This window comes from Nyctibius grandis, chromosome 5 (genome assembly GCF_013368605.1).
Source record: "Nyctibius grandis isolate bNycGra1 chromosome 5, bNycGra1.pri, whole genome shotgun sequence".
NCBI lineage: Eukaryota > Metazoa > Chordata > Aves > Nyctibiiformes > Nyctibiidae > Nyctibius > Nyctibius grandis.
Window position 1 is genome coordinate 32037398 of NC_090662.1, and position 21612 is coordinate 32059009.

Genomic DNA, 21612 nt, shown 5'->3' on the forward strand with positions numbered 1-21612 from the left:
TAGTAAATATGTGCTTTCCTTATGGTTATTTATATGTATTGTAACAGATAAAGAGACAAATCAGACTGTTGAAGACCACTCTCTGCCCTTCCTCTTTAAAAAGTTATTGCTAAATACTTAGTGGGTTGGGATTTCAGGGTTTTGTTTGGTTTGCTTTTGTTTTTAAGAAAACTCTTCTGCAGAAAAAAAACTGGGAACATCAGTATGTGGTAGAAAGAGATCTTAGGGCTGTGTTAGGTGCCTTTCCGTGAAAATGTCAGCTTAATGTTTATTAGTGGTCAAAAAAGCAAATTAAATACTGGGAATTACTAGGAAAGGACTGGTGGTATCATTATGCCGCTGTATAAATCCATAGCTTCCATATTGTGAATAACTGTGCAATTCTTACTTGCCATTCTATAGGTAAGAAAACAAGCGAATGTTCAAAGAGAAGGGCAGTGAAATTCATTATGGTCATGAAACAGTTTATATGGAGGGAATGAATAAACAAGGATGCTTCAGTGAGGAAAAGAGGAAACTAAGTGAGAATATGGTGAACATGTAAAATATTGTGTGTGATGTGGGAGGAGGTAAACAGTAAGAGACAATAAACGATCAGTTCCAGTGCAAACGTTGAGGGGAATCAAGTTGGCAAGAAGCAGGTGGGAGCTAGACAGATGGGAATAGTTCCTCATACAGCACTGAGTTAGCTCTGGGACTGTGTATCGTGGCACGCTGTGTGTGCAGAGCATTTGCAGAGGCTCAGGAGGAAGCTGGACAAGTTCATGGAAACAAATTCAGTGAGGTTTACATACTATATGGAAACCACGTCTGGCTCAGGAAGTCCTTGAGCCACCAGTGGTTGCAGTACTCAGGAAACATATGTGTTTGATCTGTCCTTACAGTCTTTCCTAGGCATCCATTTGGCCTCTTTGGAGACGTTCTTCTCGATGGACTTTTGGTGCAGCCTAATGCAGCCACTCTTACATTCTTATGTTATGTATTTTTTTTTTCTTAACTGTTCAACATTTTTTCCTTATATCCTTAGGAATGCCAAGTATTCCTCAGGCACCAGTTCCTGAAAATGTGTTTGCACTTTTTAAAATGGTTTAAAACATTTTTCATATATGTAAGATTAACAGTTTTCAGTCTTTGCAGCTTGCAGTTTGGGATTTATGTTGTCATTTTCGTAAGTGCTAATTATATTTGAAATCTGTTAAGTGTCACCTAGAAGGTGAAGCATTTTTTATTTATACCTTTCCTCACTCTGAAGATGTACTGAAAGCTAGTTTAATGATACTGCATTTGATAAGAGAGGTGGCTTGAAATCGCTTCATGGGCTGCCATTTGACCTCCTACATAATGAATAGAATTGGCTAAAAAACTGAGCCTTGGAAAGGTACTTCCTGACAGTCAGCTGTAAATAATTAGCCATAGCATGTAAAAAGTCTAGCTCAGCTGTATATGTTAGGTTATAGCCAGAAATGGAGTGATGGAGGGGAGGGGTTCTGTTTCATGGAAAACTTTGTTACAAGTACATTATATATGCCCTTTTAATGTTTTTAATAATTGTGATATCTGTGCATCATATAAATCTCAAGTGTATGAAAGGTCAAGACCTAAAGAGACAGCTATCTGCTAATTGGTGGCTAGAAGGTATCCTATTTGATTAAAATTGCCAGAAAAATATAAAATCTTTTGTGGAAAGGCCTTTAAAGTGAGGTCAATTAACTCGCTGTTACACACACAGTAATTTTCTGCCTTGTGCAGAATTGTTGAGACTGGAAGTTTTGTTAGCCAAGGACCTTTCTTTAAGAGGAGCTTAGCCGCCGTAATAAGCCAAGGGTTGAAACTCTGCGTTCCTGGTGCTTCAGTATGTGCTTGGGAAGAACTGTGGCTCCTGAAAGCAGAATCTCTCTCCAGCAGATCAAGCTTTAAATATGAAGAGAATTGTCAGGTCTGTCTGAAGCTGGAGGATGAGTGCAGGAAGCACAAGAAGTGTAGAAGTAACTTGTTAAAGCTGGTTACATTCAAAAATGGAGTAACAGCTTTTCAGTGGGGCGTGTTCCAGCTGGGACATGGTCTGTCTCTGAGAATAATCCCTGCTTTAGCTGGAATGGAAAGACACCTTGAGTTGTTGGTAGAAATACATTGAAATTTCCCTTGCAAAATCTGCAGGAAGTGTTCTGCGCATGCCTTTACATTTGTGTGAGTAATTTTGGTCAGATCAATATACTCCTTAAATCCAACTTACTCATTTCAGCAATTACTCACATGCCTGTCCGTAATTAGGCTCTTGGACGGGACAAGATCCAGCAGAAGTCATACAAATGACTTGGGTATTACTTCTTTCAGAAGCCAATAAAATGATGAAAAATTTGCAGATTAAGGTCTTGGAATTTGCAAGCAAAGATCTTCAAAAGGTTTGGGGGACTCTTTTTCTTAGAAACTTAAAATCAGATTTTGTTAAGTGCTCTGTGCCAAGGTAAGTACAGGTTTTCTGAATTACTGGCCAAAGAGAATTATTATCCCTGAAAGATCTGTGTTTAGTATTACCAAGAGTAACCTGAACTATGTCAGAGACAGGTAAAGTAATGGAATGAAGTACCTCCAGTATATTATTCTTGTTTTTAGTGAATTTCATGGGTTAGTAAAATAATAGTATTCATTATATGCTTGAGTACTTGTACTTAAATGGACAGTACTATTGAACTCGAATTATTAATGGAAGAAAAATTAGTTTATTGTAAGTATGTGTATTTTCTTGTTTTGAGGAGAGTTAGTGATTTTGTAGTCTTTTACTGTGGTGTGTTTGCCTGGTGTTTCTTGAAAGTTCAATTTACAATACCTTAATAAAATTGAAGATGGTGACTTCTCTAAAAACAAGATTATTTTCTGAATAGTAAGAAGTTTTCTAAGTAACATCTATATTTACTTGCACATACTTTTGTTAACATCACAGATTAAATAACTTTTTTGAATGCAAATCATATCCAGTCTTTCTGCTTCATTTTCCCCTGCTTTTCTTCCTGACTTATATTTTTAATCCAGTCCTTCTCATGCTTTGCTTGTCCAGTTTAGTTTTTTTTCTTTTCCTTCCCCAGAGGCCCTGCTGCATCCTCTGGCCTTTCTCCATAGTTTCTCAAATAGCCATGCCACTCTTGCTTTTTTTTTCCTCTCTCTGGTCGTCTTTAGTTCCCCCTTTTCTTTTCCTCACCGTTAGTTTTTCCCCTCCTTGTCGATTTGACTTGCATATCTGTGTCTCGCTATTTCTTTACAGCCTTGGCTGTTCAGTTTCTTTTGTGATATCTTTATTCCCTCTTTCCCTATTGTTTCATCATCTCGTAAGCTGGATCCTAAATCCCCCATGCTCACTGCTCATCATTTCTTCTCAAACTCACCCGCCATCCTGTTTATTTTTGCTGCCCATCTTCCTCTCTGCGGTAGGTGCTCAGCCCTCCTTGGCTCTGTACCTCTCCAGACCTGTCCCGAGGGCTACGTCAGGTTGCCTGCTCACATCCACAGTGGCAGAACACCTTGCTGCTGTCGCCACCGCTTCCAGAGGCCCTAGGTCATGAGGAGGATCTCTGGTGACAAGAGAAAGAAAGTCTTCATTGCTACTCTAAAGAATCTGATTTAAGTGTTAAGCTTGCTGTCAAAATCTCATTAGTTTCAGAATTCAGATTTTTATATTAAAAGAAAAACAGAAATCCATTTAGTACACTTTTAAATTGACAACCACTTCTGGTTTTGCTGCGACAAATACCCAGTGACTAAAGCACAGACTTTCCCCTGGTTGGAAGAGTTGTCAGGGGTGGGTAACGTAACACATTAGATCCATCTGCCAGTAAATGTGACAGCTATTTTCTGCAAACTGTCTTCTAGATTTTCCCAGGGCTGTTTTAATAGTCAGAAGTAACGGATTATTTATTGTTCTCTAGAGACTATTCTTTCATTCCATAAGTTGTTATAAGGCAGTTTCCTCTGGTAGTTGATCTACGTTGTAACTTCACAAATTTTGTCTTTAAGCTTATTTTTACCTGTAATATACATATCTTGTTTTCATTTGGAATAAGCTATCCATCGAATATTTGTAGATTAGTTACCACGTTATCCTTTTTTCTCCTGAGCCTTCTCCGTCATGGAGCGTATACTACTTTGTTTTTGCAGAATCACTGCAGAGGAGCTAAGCAGAACTGTTTATTTTATATTTACTTATGTGTGTGTATATGGTTATATAAAAACAGGTAAATATTATTCAGCTTGGATAATGGAAAGCAGAGCAGAATTTTTGCTTATAAATACACAAAGACATCTTTGTTAACCTCCTTAGTTGTTGGTCTCTTACATACAATCCCAGGCAGCCTGCTCCAGGTGGCCCTGCTTGAGCAGGGGGGCTGGACCAGATGACCTCCAGAGGCCCCTTCCAGCCTCAACCATTTGGTGATTCTGTGATGATCTTAGTTGACATCTGTTTAGGAATTTATTTCTATTTTAATCAGAAGGGCTCCTCTATAGGTCTTTGTAACTGGCTTCCAGTTTAAACTAATGATTCTTTCTTTTTTTTTTTTTTTTTTCTTCCTCCTCATTATTTTTGTCAGTCACATGTCAGTAATGCTCCATTGTTAAATACAGTTCCAGAACTGGTGGTTTACTCCTTGGGACTGGAGTTATCATATCCATTAATATAAAATTATATATGTTGGCTGTAAAATACCTCTAAATTCTTCTGGTGTTTTAACAGTTACACTTAACAATAAGCATTGCTTGAAAAGCTAAAGAAAGTGGAAAGATGATAATACTACTATTGAATCTCACCCATCTTTTATTGTTTGTCATTTCAGTCATCAGAGGCAAGAAGTATATTTTTTTTACCTTTTCTACTTTATTTGCAATGAGAACACACTGTGTATTTCCTAAATATTCATCTAGAAGAAGAGAGACAAAGGCAAAAAAACCCTAGACTAAGAGATAAGATGGCTTCTCATGTTTTCAGTGGGATTGCCAAGATGGTCCCTGTCCTCTGTTTGCTTTTTGAGCAGTCTGTCTGGAATCAGTTGGCACTTAAGAGTACAGGGATGTGCTGCAGACTGAGATGGACAGTGCAGTCAAAAACAGGATGAAAATGGGTTGAACAGATGAGAGAACAAAATCCCTTTCTGGCTCTGCCTGTGCATCCATGGCCATCTGCTCCATTAAAGACCAGTCATCAAATCTTTTGGATTTAGTAAAGCACTGACAGTCTCCACGTGGCATCTTAGATGTTATCTTAAAAGAGGGACCTATCTTCAGATTTACAGTAGTTACTAACTTAATTAGATACTATTTTTTGCTGTTTCAAGTTCTTACAGTTTAGGTATTTTAAAATGCCACCAGTCATTTTTTGCAGCACTGAATTAAAATATTTTATTATCATACAGAGTTGCTCTAAACTTCATTAATCATTTTTATATTTGTTAGTGATATATTTGTTCTAAATCAAAATTGTTGAAAAAGTGCTGACAGCAAGTACCAGCATTCTTACATTAGTTAGATATCTATAAATGTAAAATATCCATACTAACAATACTTCCCTACTTCATAGCATAAGATGGCCACTAAATGAAGAGGCAGTTGAAACTTCAGATGGAGCTAAGTTGATTCATAACACTATAGAGCATATTTCCCATTCCTATTTAATATTTGGTACAAACTCAAAGCAGGATACCGAGCAAGATGGATCACTGAGATGATCCTTACAGTTTCTGTGTAGATCCTTATCTCGCAAGTACTTGTAAATTTTCTTGCCAGTATCTTCCTATTGGTTGGAGTACTTTCAACAATTAAATGTAAATATTTTTTAAAAGTCAGACTCAATCAGAAGTTCGGTGAAAACTGTTAATCTTTGTGATAATCTCAAGTTGCGTTATTGCAGAACACTGTGGTCTTAATAACTTGCATGTGTTTAGGGGATTGGGGAAATGCAGGGAGTGTTTAGAACAACATGGCATGTTGTAAGAAAACTTCTACAGTAAACTTCATGTAAAGTACTAATATAATAATATTTTTTAGAATATTGTGATTGCTGTAGTTTTTATGGGCAGATATGTTTATTATTTTGTAATATGTTCACCGTGATCAAAACACTAATGCCGTGTAAGAGCAGTTTGCTCTCACGAGATCCAAGAAAACTAATATTTATATATATCGTATTTATATATGATGGAAAAGCTGAATTTGTCATAAAAATGCATTCTAATGCTTCCTGTTCCATGTGTTCAGTCTTTCCAAGGTTTACAAAATCCTCTAACTAACTGATCATGAATAGGAGGCTTTTCCAGACGAGGCCTTCAATTTCTTCAGGATCCAAGTGTTTTGTGTTTTTGTAACTTAAAGAAAATTATCCTTCTGGTATCTACAGTTGCAAAAGTAAGTCTCCAAATCCTGAAACTAATTTAGCTAGAGCACTCCACTATTTCATCAAAGTCTTCTATTTTACGACGTTTCTATAGAATGAAAACTAACCAAATCTTTGTAAGTTTTTATTGCTGCTGCTCTGAGTCCTTTTCATTTTCAGAGTGCATTTGGGAAACAGAGCAACAAAAGTGAGCACTTTCTGCTTATACATTTGAAACAGAAATTATATTGTCTTAGTTACAGGACTTTTTTTTTCCTTATTAACAACAAAACAAGTTGAGGTTGCACCATAATTGTTAGTGTTTTAAGCTTTCCTGTCTTCTGGTGATTTCAGGTAATTGCATGGATTTGGGAGAGATTATTCTGAAAATCCTTATTCTATGACACAAAACCCAAGAATCACTATGTGAATGCTTCTCTGCACTCGTCCTAAATACATTCCATCTGCTCACTTACTCATTGATCCTGACCCTCTGAGTGTAGGCAAGACTGGGACAGGGAAAGGATTGTAAATGGAAGGATGCAAAGTATCTCCTGAGATGGCTAAGAAAATGATGTACATAAAAGTGACTGTGAATCTCCTATAATGTATGTAGCCTTCATAAGCACACTTTGCTCCTTGTAGCTTCAAATTATTAGCACCAAAACATCAAATTACACCATACCACACGAAATCAGATTGCAGTATTAACACTAGCATTATCACCTGTTGATGGACTTGTTACATCTGAACCAGCTTCATAGCTTGAATGTTAGCAAGTCAATAAACGTATTAATTGCACTTTTGTGATAAGGTGTGCAGGGCTGTGGGTAAAGGGAAGCTCTCCATGGTTGTTCTGTAACATGATTTGATGTCGGCTCAGTGTCATATCCTCATGTCCTTGAGAGATAGAAGCTAAATAAATGAACTTTTCATTTGTCATGAATTGTATAAAGCAAAGTAGGAGCTGGATGTAGTCTTATAGTGGTTTCAGATGTCAGAATTTGAGAATAATGCTATCAGTTAACAGTTATTTGAGAATAGTGCTATCAGTTAATAATGCTAGCAGGTAGTTATCCGTTAATATCAGCTTCTGGTGTTTATTTGTGGTTAGAAGTATTGCTGTCACCATTTCAAGGGCACATAGGTGAGATCCTTCCATCAGAAGTATAAAGGGACACTTGTTAAAACCAGAACAGGTAGCAAACAGTATTATTCCTTAGGGCAGGAAGCACATTAGATGGGTAAAGCTGTTCTTTCAGACTAAGTCATGTGATATTTATGTGTTTAAAAACTGAATATAGTTGAGTTAATGCCATGTGCCAACAAGAACTGAGTTGCTTTAGGTGTGATTTTTTTCAGTATAATTTACTTTCCAAATTATTAATAGCTTTGTCTATGTATTAAGCTGAACTACCAGTCCACATCAAATCACTGAGTGTTAAACAATAAGGCAATATGCAGATTTTTAAAAAACATGAATATTGTAGATTTATGCAAAGAGGGCGAATAAAACATAGATGTGGTCAGAGGCCACAGGACTCTTCTCAAGACAGACATCCATAGCTAGGAATTTATTTCCTTTGCAACATAACTAACATTAATAACTGTGCCATGGATATTAAAGTTCTTGGTTAATTATATGTTATAATACTGTTTCTACCTTTCTTAAGGCATTTAATGCCTCATTAAACCCATTCACATCATAGTAAAATAATTAAAATGAATCTGTATCGGTTCTGCCTCTCACTGACAGCTGGCATTTCAGAAGTCCATTTTTATTTTACTAGTCCTAGTGTTTGAGACTTAATTTTTGAAACTTTTTTTTTTTTTTTTTTTTTTTTTTACGGAGATCGTCAATGTATCAGTGTGTTCTTTTCCAAAACTGCTTTTTACCTACAAAACAGGAAAGCTCCATATAGGGTATTAGCTGCGTGAATGCTACAAAGTCCTGTAGTGGATGTCCCTTCTCATCTGATATTTATGTAGCTGATAAAGAATTGTCTTTTTAATTGCAATAATGTCCATAAATGTTTTCACAAATCATCTTTTGTGTGATACATAGTATTCCATGAAGAATATTTTAAAAACCCTTGGCGTTAAAAAACAGGAATAGTTAAAGCTATGTTTTTAATGATGCAATATAGTATGTTATCATGTGATGCTAGGTACATAATATTCTGTGTTGTACTTTACTGATTAAGGCCTGATCCTGCAGATATTTACAGATATACTTATTTTATGCATGTAAATAATTTTGTGGCATTTGATTTTCCTGCTTAAATGGGTAAAGCTAAGCTATGACCAGGGTCCTGTGCTGTCAGTGTTTTCAAATGTATTCCTTTCAGAAGAGTGATCCCTGCTTACCAGCCGCCTTCTCCCAAGCCTTTCATTTGTCTTTAGAGTACTTCAACGTGTAGTATGTGGAAAAAGAAGTATACCTTACATATAATAACTTGCACGTTTCAGGACCCAGTTGTGTCCTGAATAAGGAACTATTCATAAAACCGTAACCAAGAAATAGGAAGGATTTTTCATGCGATACCTAAAACTCTCTCTTTTCGTTTTAGCCAACCAATGGGATCTTCATGAGTGCATTTCTCATCGTTTTACCTCTGGAGTCTATGGCTCATGGGCTTTTCCATGAGCTGGGAAACTGCTTGGGAGGAACATGTGTTGGGTATGCTGTTGTGATTCCCACCAACTTTTGCAGGTATAGTTATCATGTACTTCAACTTCACAGTAGTGTAAGTCTACTGCTAGCTCATAGAGGCAATGAAGTGCTGTTGCTTGTATTTTTCAATAATTAAATACAAATGTATAATAGGCAGATTTTGTATTTTTCCTTTTCCTCACCTTCCAAAAAGAATGACTAACTCCAGCTCCACCTTTTTCTATGTATTTAAGTTGCTTTTAGAAAGCCAATGAATGCTTTACGCACCAATCATGCATAGGCAGATTCCACAGTTCATATCTCATGCAAAGGAGGATTGGAGCGTTTGACTGCATGCAGATATTTTATACGAGGAGATTTAATAAGCCAAACAGATGATTTCAAAACAGTTTTGAATTCTATTAAATAAGATGGTGTCTACATTTAAAGGGCATTGAAATTAGATTTGCGAGTGGACTACATGTCAGTTATTGGTATTGTGAATTTACAGCTGATTTTTGTTCCAATATGAATGTTACCATATGAGAAATGCTTGGGGGTGGAGGGACTGTACGATTATTATTTGCCTATTTGTGTGTTTTCCTTATGAGCTTTAAACTTGCAAGTGCTACTTTAGCCATCTAATTAAAATTGTGTGTACACACTTTTTTTGTAAACAATAAACAAGAACTATGTAAGTTATCTATTTGAGTTACAAGAGAAACCGAGTAGTAAGTAGTAGTCAAGGGAAGTCATCCTCCCCCTCTACACTGCCCTGGTGAGGCCACACCTGGAGTACTGTGTGCAGTTCTGGGCCCCCCAGTTCAAGAAAGATAAGGAACTACTGGAGAGAGTCCAGTGGAGGGCTACAAAGATGATCAGAGGACTGGAGCATCTCTTATGGGGAAAGGCTGAGAGAGCTGGGTCTGTTTAGCCTGGAGAAGACTGAGGGCGGATCTTATCAATGCTTACAAATACCTTAGGGGCAGGTGTCAAGAGATGGGGCCAGACTTTTCTCAGTGGTGCCCAGCGACAGGACGTGGGGCAACAGGCACAAACTGAAACATGGGAAGTTCCATCTGAATTGAGGAAAAACTTCTTTACTTTGAGGGTGACAGAGCACTGGAACAGGCTGCCCAGGGAGGTTGTGGAGTCTCCTCCTCTGGAGATATTCAAAACCTGCCTGGACACAACCCTGTGCAATGTGCTCTAAGGGAACGTGCTTTGGCAGGGGGTTGGACTAGATGATCTCCAGAGGTCCCTTTCAACCCCAACCATTCTGTGATTCTGTAAGTTGAAATGAGAAGCTTAAAAATACAACTGCCCAATTTATGAAAACTGCCCAGCTTGCTGTACATGTAATGGATTCAGTGGATAGGGAAAAAAATTAATGAGCAAAGAAACAGAAGGTAGCGTCCTGATCTGAGATCACTGTATCTTAAATAGTGTAAAATGCTGTAAAAAAAAATTTCTGAGCTTCTGATCTACAGTTTTCAGCTGTACACTGTTTTAAAAGAATCGATGTATTCAGTTATTGTTAGGGATTAAAAAAATAATTTTTCAAAATTTACATTACAATAGAAATAAATTATTTTTGTTTCCATGGCAACAATTTAATTCTTTCATTGTATTACATTATTCTGGCTCTGGCGGTTCTCTCTGATTTCAGAGTGAATGAGATACTCTCACGCAACTGTTTAGGACCTGACAGAACTGAGCTTCCTTACTAACAAAGCTTGACTGTTTCAATGATGGGCCAAGTCTTCACTTGCTGAGACAAACAGTGATGATGATGTATTCAATGTAATTGTAGTAGTGGAACATTAGTCTTCATGAGGGCACTAGACAGGTGAGGAAGAGGTGCAAATTTAATTATCTAGACCAATAAAGAAACCAGGTAGCTTTACTCACTGACTTGCAAACAAAATACATGAAGAATCCATACATATATGCATATATATAAAAAAACAGAAGTCATGTTTTGTATTAGTGGAGTAAGACCATTTCCGTATTTTCACCCACAAAACCTCTCCATGTCTGTAACTGAGCATAAATCAGGCCAGTTTGGTACAGCTGCCAATCATGCTCCTTATCGTTACCATTATTACATTGGCTGAAGAGGGATGAATGCATTTCTCTTTCTGAAAATACATCCTGAAGAGCGCTCCCATAACTGGGTGTTTTGCAAGGCCAGATCTCTTATTGTCATGATTAATGAATAGCTATGTAGACTTAAATTTAAAAAGTGCATGTCTCCCTGCCCCCCGCCCCATCCTTCTTCCCTCCCTTTCTCCTTCCCTCCCTCCCCCCTGCCTCCCCCCCCAGAATAGCATGGGGTTGAGTAAGGACTATGCTTTGAAGTGAAGAAGTGTGTCAGAAGCAGGTGGGGAGATAGTAGTCCCTCACTCAAATACAGTATTTTGAATTGGTTATAAACTGTACATTTCACGTAAATTTGAATTTAGAACAGTGCTACTTCATAGCAGAGAAAATATGCACAGGAAAAAAAAAAAGAGCTATTGCTAAAAGTCCACTAAGCATGAAATAATTATAAATCATAATCATAGCTGGTTTTCTTTTCTTTAGTCCTGATGGCCAACCAACTCTTCTTCCACCGGAGCACGTACAAGAGTTAAATCTGAGGTCTACTGGCATGCTTAATGCCATCCAAAGATTTTTTGCATATCACATGATTGAGACATATGGCTGTGATTACTCTACGAGCGGACTGACCTTTGATACCCTTCATTCCAAGATCAAGTCTTTTCTTGAACTTCGGACAGCAGATGGACCCAGACATGATACCTACATTTTATATTACAGTGGTCACTCCCATGGCACTGGTGAATGGGCACTGGCAGGTAAGTGTTTGGGGAATTTTTTTATTAATAATTTTGGTATTGATAAACTTCCCAAATCAATTAATTCTTTCTTTAAAAAAAACATACTGTGTTGCAAAACTTTGACGTTTTGGTCACATTTGTTATCTGAGAGTTCAGAATGGCAAAGAGCCACCAGTCTTTGGAGAACAGGTTCATAGAGGCTCCTGGCAGGGCAGGAAGAAAGGAGAGGATAATATACAGAACACGACTGTTAAGAGATTCAGAGGCTACAAGGAATTGTGAAAATGTTGCAGGCTGACTACCTCTGCTAGTGGAGAGAATGAAGAAATGCAGAAGCCCCTTTTGTATGTAGTTAACTTGATATAAAGAAGCAGCTCTTTCCTTACCTTGCTCTGTATGAGAGTCAGGTATGTTACTATATGAACTTCCATGTCATTTTTAGTATTTAGTCACTTTGATAAAAATCCTTTTGCAGCTAACTGTTCTTTTAGTTGTTCTCAAAATTGTCTAAATATTGTTGACCCAAAGTGTATGCTTACAATTTTAAGCATGATTTCTTATTCCCCTTACAATTCAACAAGGTAACTTTAAAGATTGCTTTTTTCCCGGAAAAGCAAAGTGGAAATGACGCCCTTCTGCTCTAAAGACTGATTTCCCTTGTATTTTGAGAAATATTTGTTCCCTGTAATGAACAAGCATAAATATCTTCTCGTTCCCTGCACATGGCAGAGCCAGCACACGTACTTCTTGAGTGAATTACAGAGTGTTCTGCATCACTGTGTCAGCTGGGCTGTCATGAAGGACTGCATGCATGTCCGTAAGATGTGCTCTGTTTTTTAAAAGATAGAATTAATAAAAGAAATAGGAGGCAGGTATACAAACTACAGTAGAAAAGCAGATCTTCAAACACACAGCAAACCTTGTATCATGAAAACAGCTACAGTTTGGTGACATCCTAGGGTCTGGGAGCCATCAGTGTGTGGCCTCAATACTACAAACCTCTATAAAGGGCTGGTTTAATGCCTAGTCATCTGCTTGGCATTGACTTCACCATTTCCCCCTTTCCTGGTCTGTTTTTGATCTCTTTATAGTGGGCAGTTCTATCTCAACTGTATAAAAATTGTTGGTAAACCTGCTGAAGTTTTCAAATCATTGGTAGGTTTAGCCTTGCTCTCCTGCTGTATGGAACTGGGCTTCTGAGGTTGCTGTGTGCAAAAAGTGAATCTTGTAGAAATATGTTGAAAATTTGCAACTTTTTTTCTTCTTGGGACAGAATTCACTGTCACAGATAGTGCTCTGCCTGCGAGCTCCTTGCTGTCAGCAGCCTCTCTCCAGGGGCATCTGCTCTTCGACAGTGTAGACAGATTTTAGCTTTGTTGTGTGGTCATGCTGAGATGTTCAGGCATAGCCGGTCAATTTTCAGCTGGAGGCCATATACCTGTTTTGGTGCAACTCTATGCCTTAACCGTTAGACCTGCTGAAGAGCAACGCATATTTTTTCTCAAAAGCTTCATCTGTATCAGTGATTTAAAAAAGCCACAGCCATACTCAGACCTTAGCGCGAGTTATGTAATGCAGTGTACAGCAGAGTGGCTGAATGACTTCTCCAGGACTAGGGTGATCATATCCATAAGAGCAGCTGCTGCCTCGTGCAGTTGCCAAATGTGTCCACGCATTGCATGGAGCAGGCTAGCAGTGAAATCCTGTCTCTTGTCCATGCTCCAGCTGGCAGCATAGACACGGTTAGCTTACTAGAATATATAGAGCTAAATGCAAAAACTAGACAGCTTCCAGCCCAGTCCTGGCTTACATCTGGCCAGCCTGGAGCGTGACAGGGGAGCTCAGGTCTCTGTATACCTGTTCAGGTAGGGTAGGCTAAATTAAACTCTTGTCTTTAATTTTAGGATAAGGGCTAAGGTAACCGTTACAGTAAAAAGAAAGTTTCTGTGCTAAAAGATGCAGTGTGTAAATGCAGTGGTGTTCAACTTTCTCACGAAGTTGCTTTTCAGTTCTGTACCCATCACAGTTTCATTGTCTACTTGGAGATATGTATAGTCACATAAAGGAGAGGAACAGGCAGCTGTGACGTGACTTGCATCCTTTTTTGTGATTAATTTTAGATAAATCATGGAGTGTAACCTGATACTCCTTCCAGGTAGCACTGCCTGTGAATGTAACTTGGGGTATAAACTGAAAAGATGAAGGCTGTTAGATTGTGTAATTGTAGCACGTGTTGGACAGCAGCATTTTCTGACATACGGAGCATTTAGTCATCAGCTCCTGTAATGTGTACTGTCCTCTGACCTTTGGAGAGGATGAAGAGAGATGGCAACAATGAAACAGAACATTGGGATCTAATAGAAAAAGTAGTGTCTTACTGCCGGCTTATGCTGTGATACAGCACAGTAGTAGCAGTGTAGTCTTTGCTTTATAATGACATCTTTTAAAGGAGGCTTACTGGATTTATTAGTTCACTAACGATGTTTCTCTGTTGTTGAAAGCTGAGATGTAACACAGTGGTGTATGAAAGAAACTGTTAACTAGTCATGCATAAAGTATGAGCAGTCAAATGGCTTGGGAGGTCATGTTCTCTGAGTGAAGGCAAAGGCAAGAGCTGAGCTGATGAAGCTTTGTCCTGTTGCTGAAACTGTCGGCTTAACGGCCTGCGAAACCTGCCAAAGAGCCAGATGTGGCCAGACGCATAGATTTCTTGGTGCCTAAATCTTGCGCTGGCTGCCAAGCCCACGTGTTTGAGGTCAGTAGAGTTGGAAGCTAAGCATGTGTTTGTGTGTGTGTATGAAGGATGAGATGGTTTTCTGTGGGCGCTTCTGTCCAGCACTGTTTTGAAATCAGACGCACCCCTGCATAGTTACACTAAAATAAAGTTTATTTATAAGCCTCTAAAATGTGAACAAATAAAGAAATTTTTACTGCTAATTGACACAGAAGGCTCACCTAGAAAAGGAAAACTGCTTCTATACAAGTCTCTGTTGTAAATAACTACAGCAATTTGGGGATCACATACCAAGACAAGTCCTTAATGTAGGTTTGTATATTAAGATTTTCTTTGCTACTAAATTTTCCAGGTTTGCTTTTTTTTTTTTTTGGAGAAAGTTGTAGCCCTGTAATTTTGCTTTTACTTTAACTGCACTAGCATGCTGAAAGCTTTAACTCTTAGCTATTAACTTGAAGCACTTTTTTGTCACCCCTTACAGGTAAAAATGTAAGTGCTGAAATATGCAGCTATTCTGTTTGAGATTCATCTGCGCAGTTAAATTCCTACTAACAAGATTTTAAACACTGCTAAATGTACTCAGATTCCACAGTGAAAATCACTATGAAGTTAAAATGCAGTTATTTTAAATCACATTTTTCTACCTTTCTTCTAAAAGTCTTCATTTTTTTAAAAAAAATGACATTTTCAAACTAGAGTGTTTTTGTTGTAAATCTATATCATAGCTCCAACCTGCCAACACCTAGACATATCAGTTCTTCCCATTAATAGGCATTATGGAGCCAGTGTTCAAAAGTCCTCTCTTTTCCTTAAAAGAGGAGTCCTTTTTAATATTAATAAAAACATTTTAAAAAGAGTCCTTTTTTTTTCCTTAAGATTATTAAGAATTTAATACAAAATAAACTCTTATTTCAGGTTTTCTTCCCTTGCTTAGCTATTTCCAGATTTCATCAACAGGCTGTAATTTCTTTCACCCTGGGAGGTAATTCTTTTTTTTTTTTTTAATCAAGGGTGAGTTAACAGCCTCATCTGCCACAGCAAGTCAGGTGGAATCAGCTAATATCTCTTTGGAGATCTGCAACATCTACAAGCAGGGAGGGTCAGTTGAAAACTTCTGTTATCTCTGTCCAGGTTGTTAAAATAAGGGATTCTTGGAACCTGCAGTCAAAATCCTACGGAGGTTTCTGTTTCTTCCTGCTAACCTTAAATATTTTTCGCTTGTGGCAGGAGGTGATGCTTTACGACTTGACACACTTCTGGAGTGGTGGAGAGAAAAGAACAGCACTTTTTGTTCTCGACTGATCATCGTTTTAGACTGTGAGAACTCTCAGCCTTGGGTTAAAGAAGTAAGAAAAGTAAATGACCAGTATGTTGCAGTGCAAGGAGCAGAAATGGCCAGAGTTGTAGACATTGAGGAAGCAGACCCTCCCCAGCTTGGTGACTTCACCAGGCAGTGGGTTGAGTACAACTGTAACCCCAACAGCAACATCAGCTGGTCCGAAAAGGGACGTACAGTGAAAGCGATGTATGGTGTGTCAAAACACTGGAGTGACTACACTTTGCATTTGCCGACAGGAAGTGATGTTGCCAAACACTGGATGATATACTTCCCACGTATCACCTATCCTTTAGTACATTTGGCAAACTGGTTTTGTGGTCTCCATCTGTTTTGGGTCTGTAAAGCGTGCTTTAGGTGCTTGAAAAGACTGAAAATGAGTTGGTTTCTTCCCACAGTGCTGGACACAGGACAGGGTTTCAAACTTGTCAAATCCTAGTTAGCAACCAAAGAGAAAATGAAGTGAGAGCTCTAGGAACTTTCTCACTGTACTACACTTACAACTTTTTATATGAGTATTTTTCATTGAAAAAGTCTGCTACACTCACTTTATTCAGCTCTTTGAGCATCTACAGTATATGCAGCAGATAGAAACTGCAATCTTAAACAGAAGAGGGTAGGACTGTGTTACTGGAGTTTTGTTACTGGTCTGTATGTACATATGTAAGAGACTTACTTAATATGACCACGCATTTTGGAGACAGTTTGTGTGTTCATATACGTTACTTAAAGCAGCCTTTGTTCAGAGTCACCAGTTTGATGGACAACAGCTCCTGTGAATGTTACAGCGTGCTTATTTGTCATTTATATCCACTGTAAGGTTCAAATACAGGAAAGGAACCAAGCTAATACTCAAATCAATTTATATGTCCTTGAAACTATATGGTGGGGTCAAGGGATGTTATAAAACTGCACTGAGCCAAAAAAATAGAAGAATGAATAGCCATTGTAGCTACCACGAATCTTTAGTTTTATTTGCTTTTACATCTTCAGCCTCTGCCTCAGTTCTCTGCTGCCATCAGTGGAAATTTGCCACAGAAAACAAGGAAATCAGACAACCCTCTAATGTTCTGACACTGCTCAGACAATGTTTTCTGAAGTGCAGTTTTAGAAGTTTCAGTGTTACTTTCAAAATTCAATCTCTTGCTGGTGATCCTTTTTTTTTTCAATTGTAAATATTCCCAGTAGTTAATTCATCTATGGAATGAAAAATGCACTGTGAGTTTTTCCCTCACCTGTTAAGGTGGTTCTGTCTTTTCCAGGCTCTTACTAGTTTGTAGTTTGAAAAGCTACCCTGAAGAATAAAAAACAAAACCCAAGGCATTTAACAAAGAAAATAATCAATAGATAAAAAATGGAAATACAAGCGTTGCCTTGCTTCCATGTTTATCTGAAGTCTTTGCTGTGCCTAAGACCTTGATTCTGTAAAATGCCGAGTACAGGATTGGACCGATAAGTTCATTATCTATTAAAACCACGAGCAAGGTTTGTCAGAAAGAATAGATTATTCCCTTAGGACAGGAATGAATCCTGAGTATTCCGCATCTCTGTTCTCTCAGCCACAAGGTCCTTACCTTAATCCTTCCACTTACACAGTTGGATGGGACTGTAGAAATCCTGCCCTGGCCTTTCCTCTTCAGTTGAAGAAGCTGCATAGGTTTCTGATCTCATTTTCGCAGGTGCAGAAAATAAGGAGTGAAACAACTAAGCAGCTAAGACAGTACAATTTGTGGTGGTTTTTTTTTGCATATGTGTGTGCAATCCGGTAGACCTAGGGTTTACATTTTACTGTTTCCATCAGTATTCTAATAAAAATGTTAGGTATTAGCTGATATATGTCTAAAATTAAATTTTAAAAAATTACTAAATTATAATATATGAAAATACTTTAGGAGCTCTTTAAGTCTTTGTCATCAAGGGTTTTTCTAATTCCATTTGAACTTTCTAGCCAGCTAAATTAGAGAATCTGCTAACACTGATACCCATTAGTAACTCCTGAAAATAAAATGTGTGATTAAATTATGAGATCTGCAATAGCCAGAGTAATTTGCACCCATCAACTTCAAAATGGTGATTTTTGTAGGGTTTACAAGTGACAGCCACTAAGTTTCTTCATTAGTGTGTATTGCACAACTTTTTTCATCAAGACAGCACCCCCCACCTGGCTTTGCCTTTCTCCATCCCCTTCCACAAAGTGAAAAGGGGATAAAGACATGAGAGATGAGATGACATAGCCTGCCAAGACTCAGTTCCGTTGGGTCTTCTCTAAATAAATGCTGTTATTGCAGCTCCATCACAGATTCGAGAGGTGGCAGTTCTCAGTAAGGACAGAGGGTGATCTCACCATCTAACTTCAGGTATCCAACTTACGTTCCTAACATGGGAGCCTGAGGTAGGAGTCATCTCGTTTAAATTCAGATGTCTGAAAGCTAGACATCTGAACCCATGCTAGTGACCTGAAGTGCTCCACTGCTCATAACAAGAAGTAAATATTTCTAGAGGAAGACTCATTTGATCTCTATTTTAGGATGAATTTTCCTGTTATTGTGCCTATTAGATTTGTTTTGTTTATGCTTTCATATGCCAAAGGTCAAGCAGACAAATCCCTTATGTCTATTTAATAACCTTAAAGCACTTCTGTTCTAAGTCATCTTCTGGAGCCTGGGCTGGGTACATAAGCTCCTTGTTCAAGCACATAAATTGGATTTAAAGTTAGGCTGAACGAGCACCCTTCAAGTTTCAGAAGAGCAGCAGTGCCTCCTCTTCAGAAGTCATTTTCAGCCATTTCTGGTCAACAACCCTTGAGTATAGAGAAAAAAGATTGCATAAAGGCAATAATTTGGTTTGCAAAATCACCATTATTTGGACTCTATTTCAGTAAAAGTTCATCTGATTGCATCATAAACTGTTTCAACTAGAGTACTAGAAATTTTTAACCAAGTCCCCATAAAGCAACACTGTAATACCTGATAGTCACCCTGTGAACATTTGAAAGTCAAGAATTTAGTCCTTTCTGTTTTGGAAAAGCTTTGAATATCAACCATAACACTTCCCACTAATTATAATGAGTAAATCTTACTCTATACCTGCTACTGTTAATTTTTGTTGGACATCATCTGTATCTTTCTGTACATCAAGAGGAACAGGAAAAGTGTGGGACTCCTGACCTGTCCTGAGACTGTGAGCAGTATCTGCTCTGCAGTGCAGTGATGAGCCTAGCTTTGGGCAGAACAAACCCAATGGTGCTGATACTTTGCCTCTGTTTATTAAATGGTTTCCAGCTTACTTACCAAACTGTTAGAGTTTCTCTAGGATAGACTGGGTGATCTTTAGCGGTTTGCTGAAAGTTAGATAATATAGCAAAAAATTATTTGCAAAACTAATCACGTATTTGCAGATTTGTTTCATTTTTCTCAATTAAAGAACTCTAGTTTTCTGAATTTGAAATAGTTTTAACATGAGCTAAGTTATGCCTACTTTTGTTTTTGTTATTTTTTTAAACAACAAAGGCATGGTGACAATGCTGATTTGAACTAACATAAATGTTTACAGCCATTCAAAACTGTGAGGCCTTTTTAGACAAAGAGACTCTCTTGTGTATTTCAAAATACAATAAAACCCAGGGTGTAGGATGTTGAGCCTCAGGAATTCAACAGTATTAACTCCCTGCTTCTACACGGACTAATACCAAGGTGTCCTACCTGCCGTGAGCCACGTTCCCAGGTGGAGTTCTCCAGCACCGCAGGTCTCTGCCCAGCCCTGGGTGCGTGCCTGAGGGATGACTCACCAGGAGCTCCTCATCCCAGTGAGGAGTTATCCCTCTGCTGTTCCCTGTATGAAACACAGGGGCAACACCTGAAAGAGAAATTTAAATCTAATCCCAAAGAATGTTACACATGCTATCAGTTATGTATAAGTTGTTTTTCTTCAGTGGTAACACGCTTAGGAATTGTCTGGATGGAGAAAATCTAAACTTCTTTTGAGAGGCTTGTCTCTGTACTGTATATTCAGGCATTTTGTTATAAAGGTTGTTATAAATTTATATCATGGCAGTAATTTTATGTTGACTGTTTCATTTACCTCCAGTATAGTATCAGCCTTGCTGAAACATGCAAATGCACTATGTCCTACCAATTTAAGTCTTTAAAAGAAGTTGGAATTGCAAATTCACAGTAGATAATCTTTAAGGTCCCTTCCAACCCAAGCCATTCTATTTTTTTCTGGACAAGTATTGGGGAAAAAAGCCATTCTTCATTTTTGCACTACCAGAGTTATGTATTTTCAGTTCCTTATGCTTTGTATGCCTTGTGATTGTTGTTGTCCAGCCTTCAGTTCAAGTTTTTCCCAGAACCAATTTCTTCAGCTTTTTTAAGTTTTCCCTTTATTTTGCAAAGGTATAATTAATGCTATGCTAGCTGTAAAGCACCTCTGTTGCCAGCAGTAGACAGTGTAACTGGGTTAAATTTCTTTTTTATAAATACCTTTTTGTGGGAGGATTTTTACTGGATGTACTGATTTTAGATCTGTAAATAGTTTTTTTTGTGTATTTGTGATACTACTTAAATGTATTTTGCTGGTTTGGATGCTCATTTCCATTTCATGTTTTTGTTTATGCCTTGATCACTTCCAAAATTTCTGTGATCTCTGTTGAATTACATGGGTTTTTTCTGTACAGCTTGGTTCAAAGTATTTTTTTTGGCTAGAAATGCAACAGAGTTTACTGAAAATACTCTGAGGAGTTCATGATTGAATCCATTACTTTCACAACTTACTAATCAGTGTTCCTTTTTTATTAAAGTTCTGTAGATCCTTTCTGATCAGTCTCAAATTGAGAGGTAACCCTAGAGAGCAACACAGCTCTCCCTCAGTGCTGCCCCACAGCCATTCTAAGTCTCTTCGAGTGGAGTCAGGCAACCCAAGGTATGTCTGCATCCATGGCACAGGGTTTGGGGTTTTGAGGGGCTTTTTTCGTTAACTTTTTTTGGTGACTTAGGAAATAAAAGTCAGTGTAAATAACCATATGAATGTTCAAATAATGTCTCTTCTTAGGTGCTGTTATATATAATTGTAGGAAAACCAGTGTAACCTAAGCACACCTAGTGAAGAGATTTTATTTGTGGTATTACTGTGGCATAAGAAGTTATTTTAAAAAAGCTTTTCAAATTCAGTTCTCCCTGAAAATTGTCCTGTTTCTGAAAAGCCTTCTGTTGTTGAAATAATGCAGTTGTCAGTTAGGAAAGAAGATGCAACAGACTCATGGAAAACAGTATTCAGTTACACTTGACTAGTCTGTAGCATGAGCTATAGTAATATTTTGGAAAGAAAATAAAGAATTCCAGTATTTTCTTTACTATTCAAAAAAAGTCCACAACACTTTGTAGCAGAAAAAAAATTCAAGCACATTGATTTGGAGTGCATAAAGGCTTTGATCAGTGTTACCTACTGCTCCAGCACTGCACTCAGCCAGTCCCCACCGGCTCTTGAATACATTGCCCACTACCTCTGTGGAGTAAAATACGAATATGGTGTTACCACCATATTAGACTGGAGACCAGAAAGCTGGACCCAATAAAGGCTCTCAGTATTACAGAACTCACCTTTAGACATTCAGGCCCAGAACGAGTACAACGTCCTCACACAACCAGATGTGCACCTTGAGCATTTGTGGAGGGCTGGTCACCCTGCAAGGCA

General features: G+C 38.1%; 1 protein-coding gene across 2 annotated transcripts in view; it reads left to right on the forward strand.

Moving 5' to 3' along the window:
- Nucleotides 1-20791, forward strand: part of TMEM168 (transmembrane protein 168) — a 29671-nt gene extending 8880 nt beyond the window's left edge. For both annotated transcript variants that reach the window (XM_068402185.1, XM_068402186.1), the window contains exons 3-5: nt 8926-9068; nt 11595-11869; nt 15813-20791. In XM_068402185.1, the coding sequence (XP_068258286.1) occupies nt 8926-9068; nt 11595-11869; nt 15813-16360 (966 nt within the window). In that variant the 3' untranslated portion in view covers nt 16361-20791. The remainder of the gene's footprint in view (nt 1-8925; nt 9069-11594; nt 11870-15812) is intronic.
- Nucleotides 20792-21612: the final 821 nt, after the last annotated feature.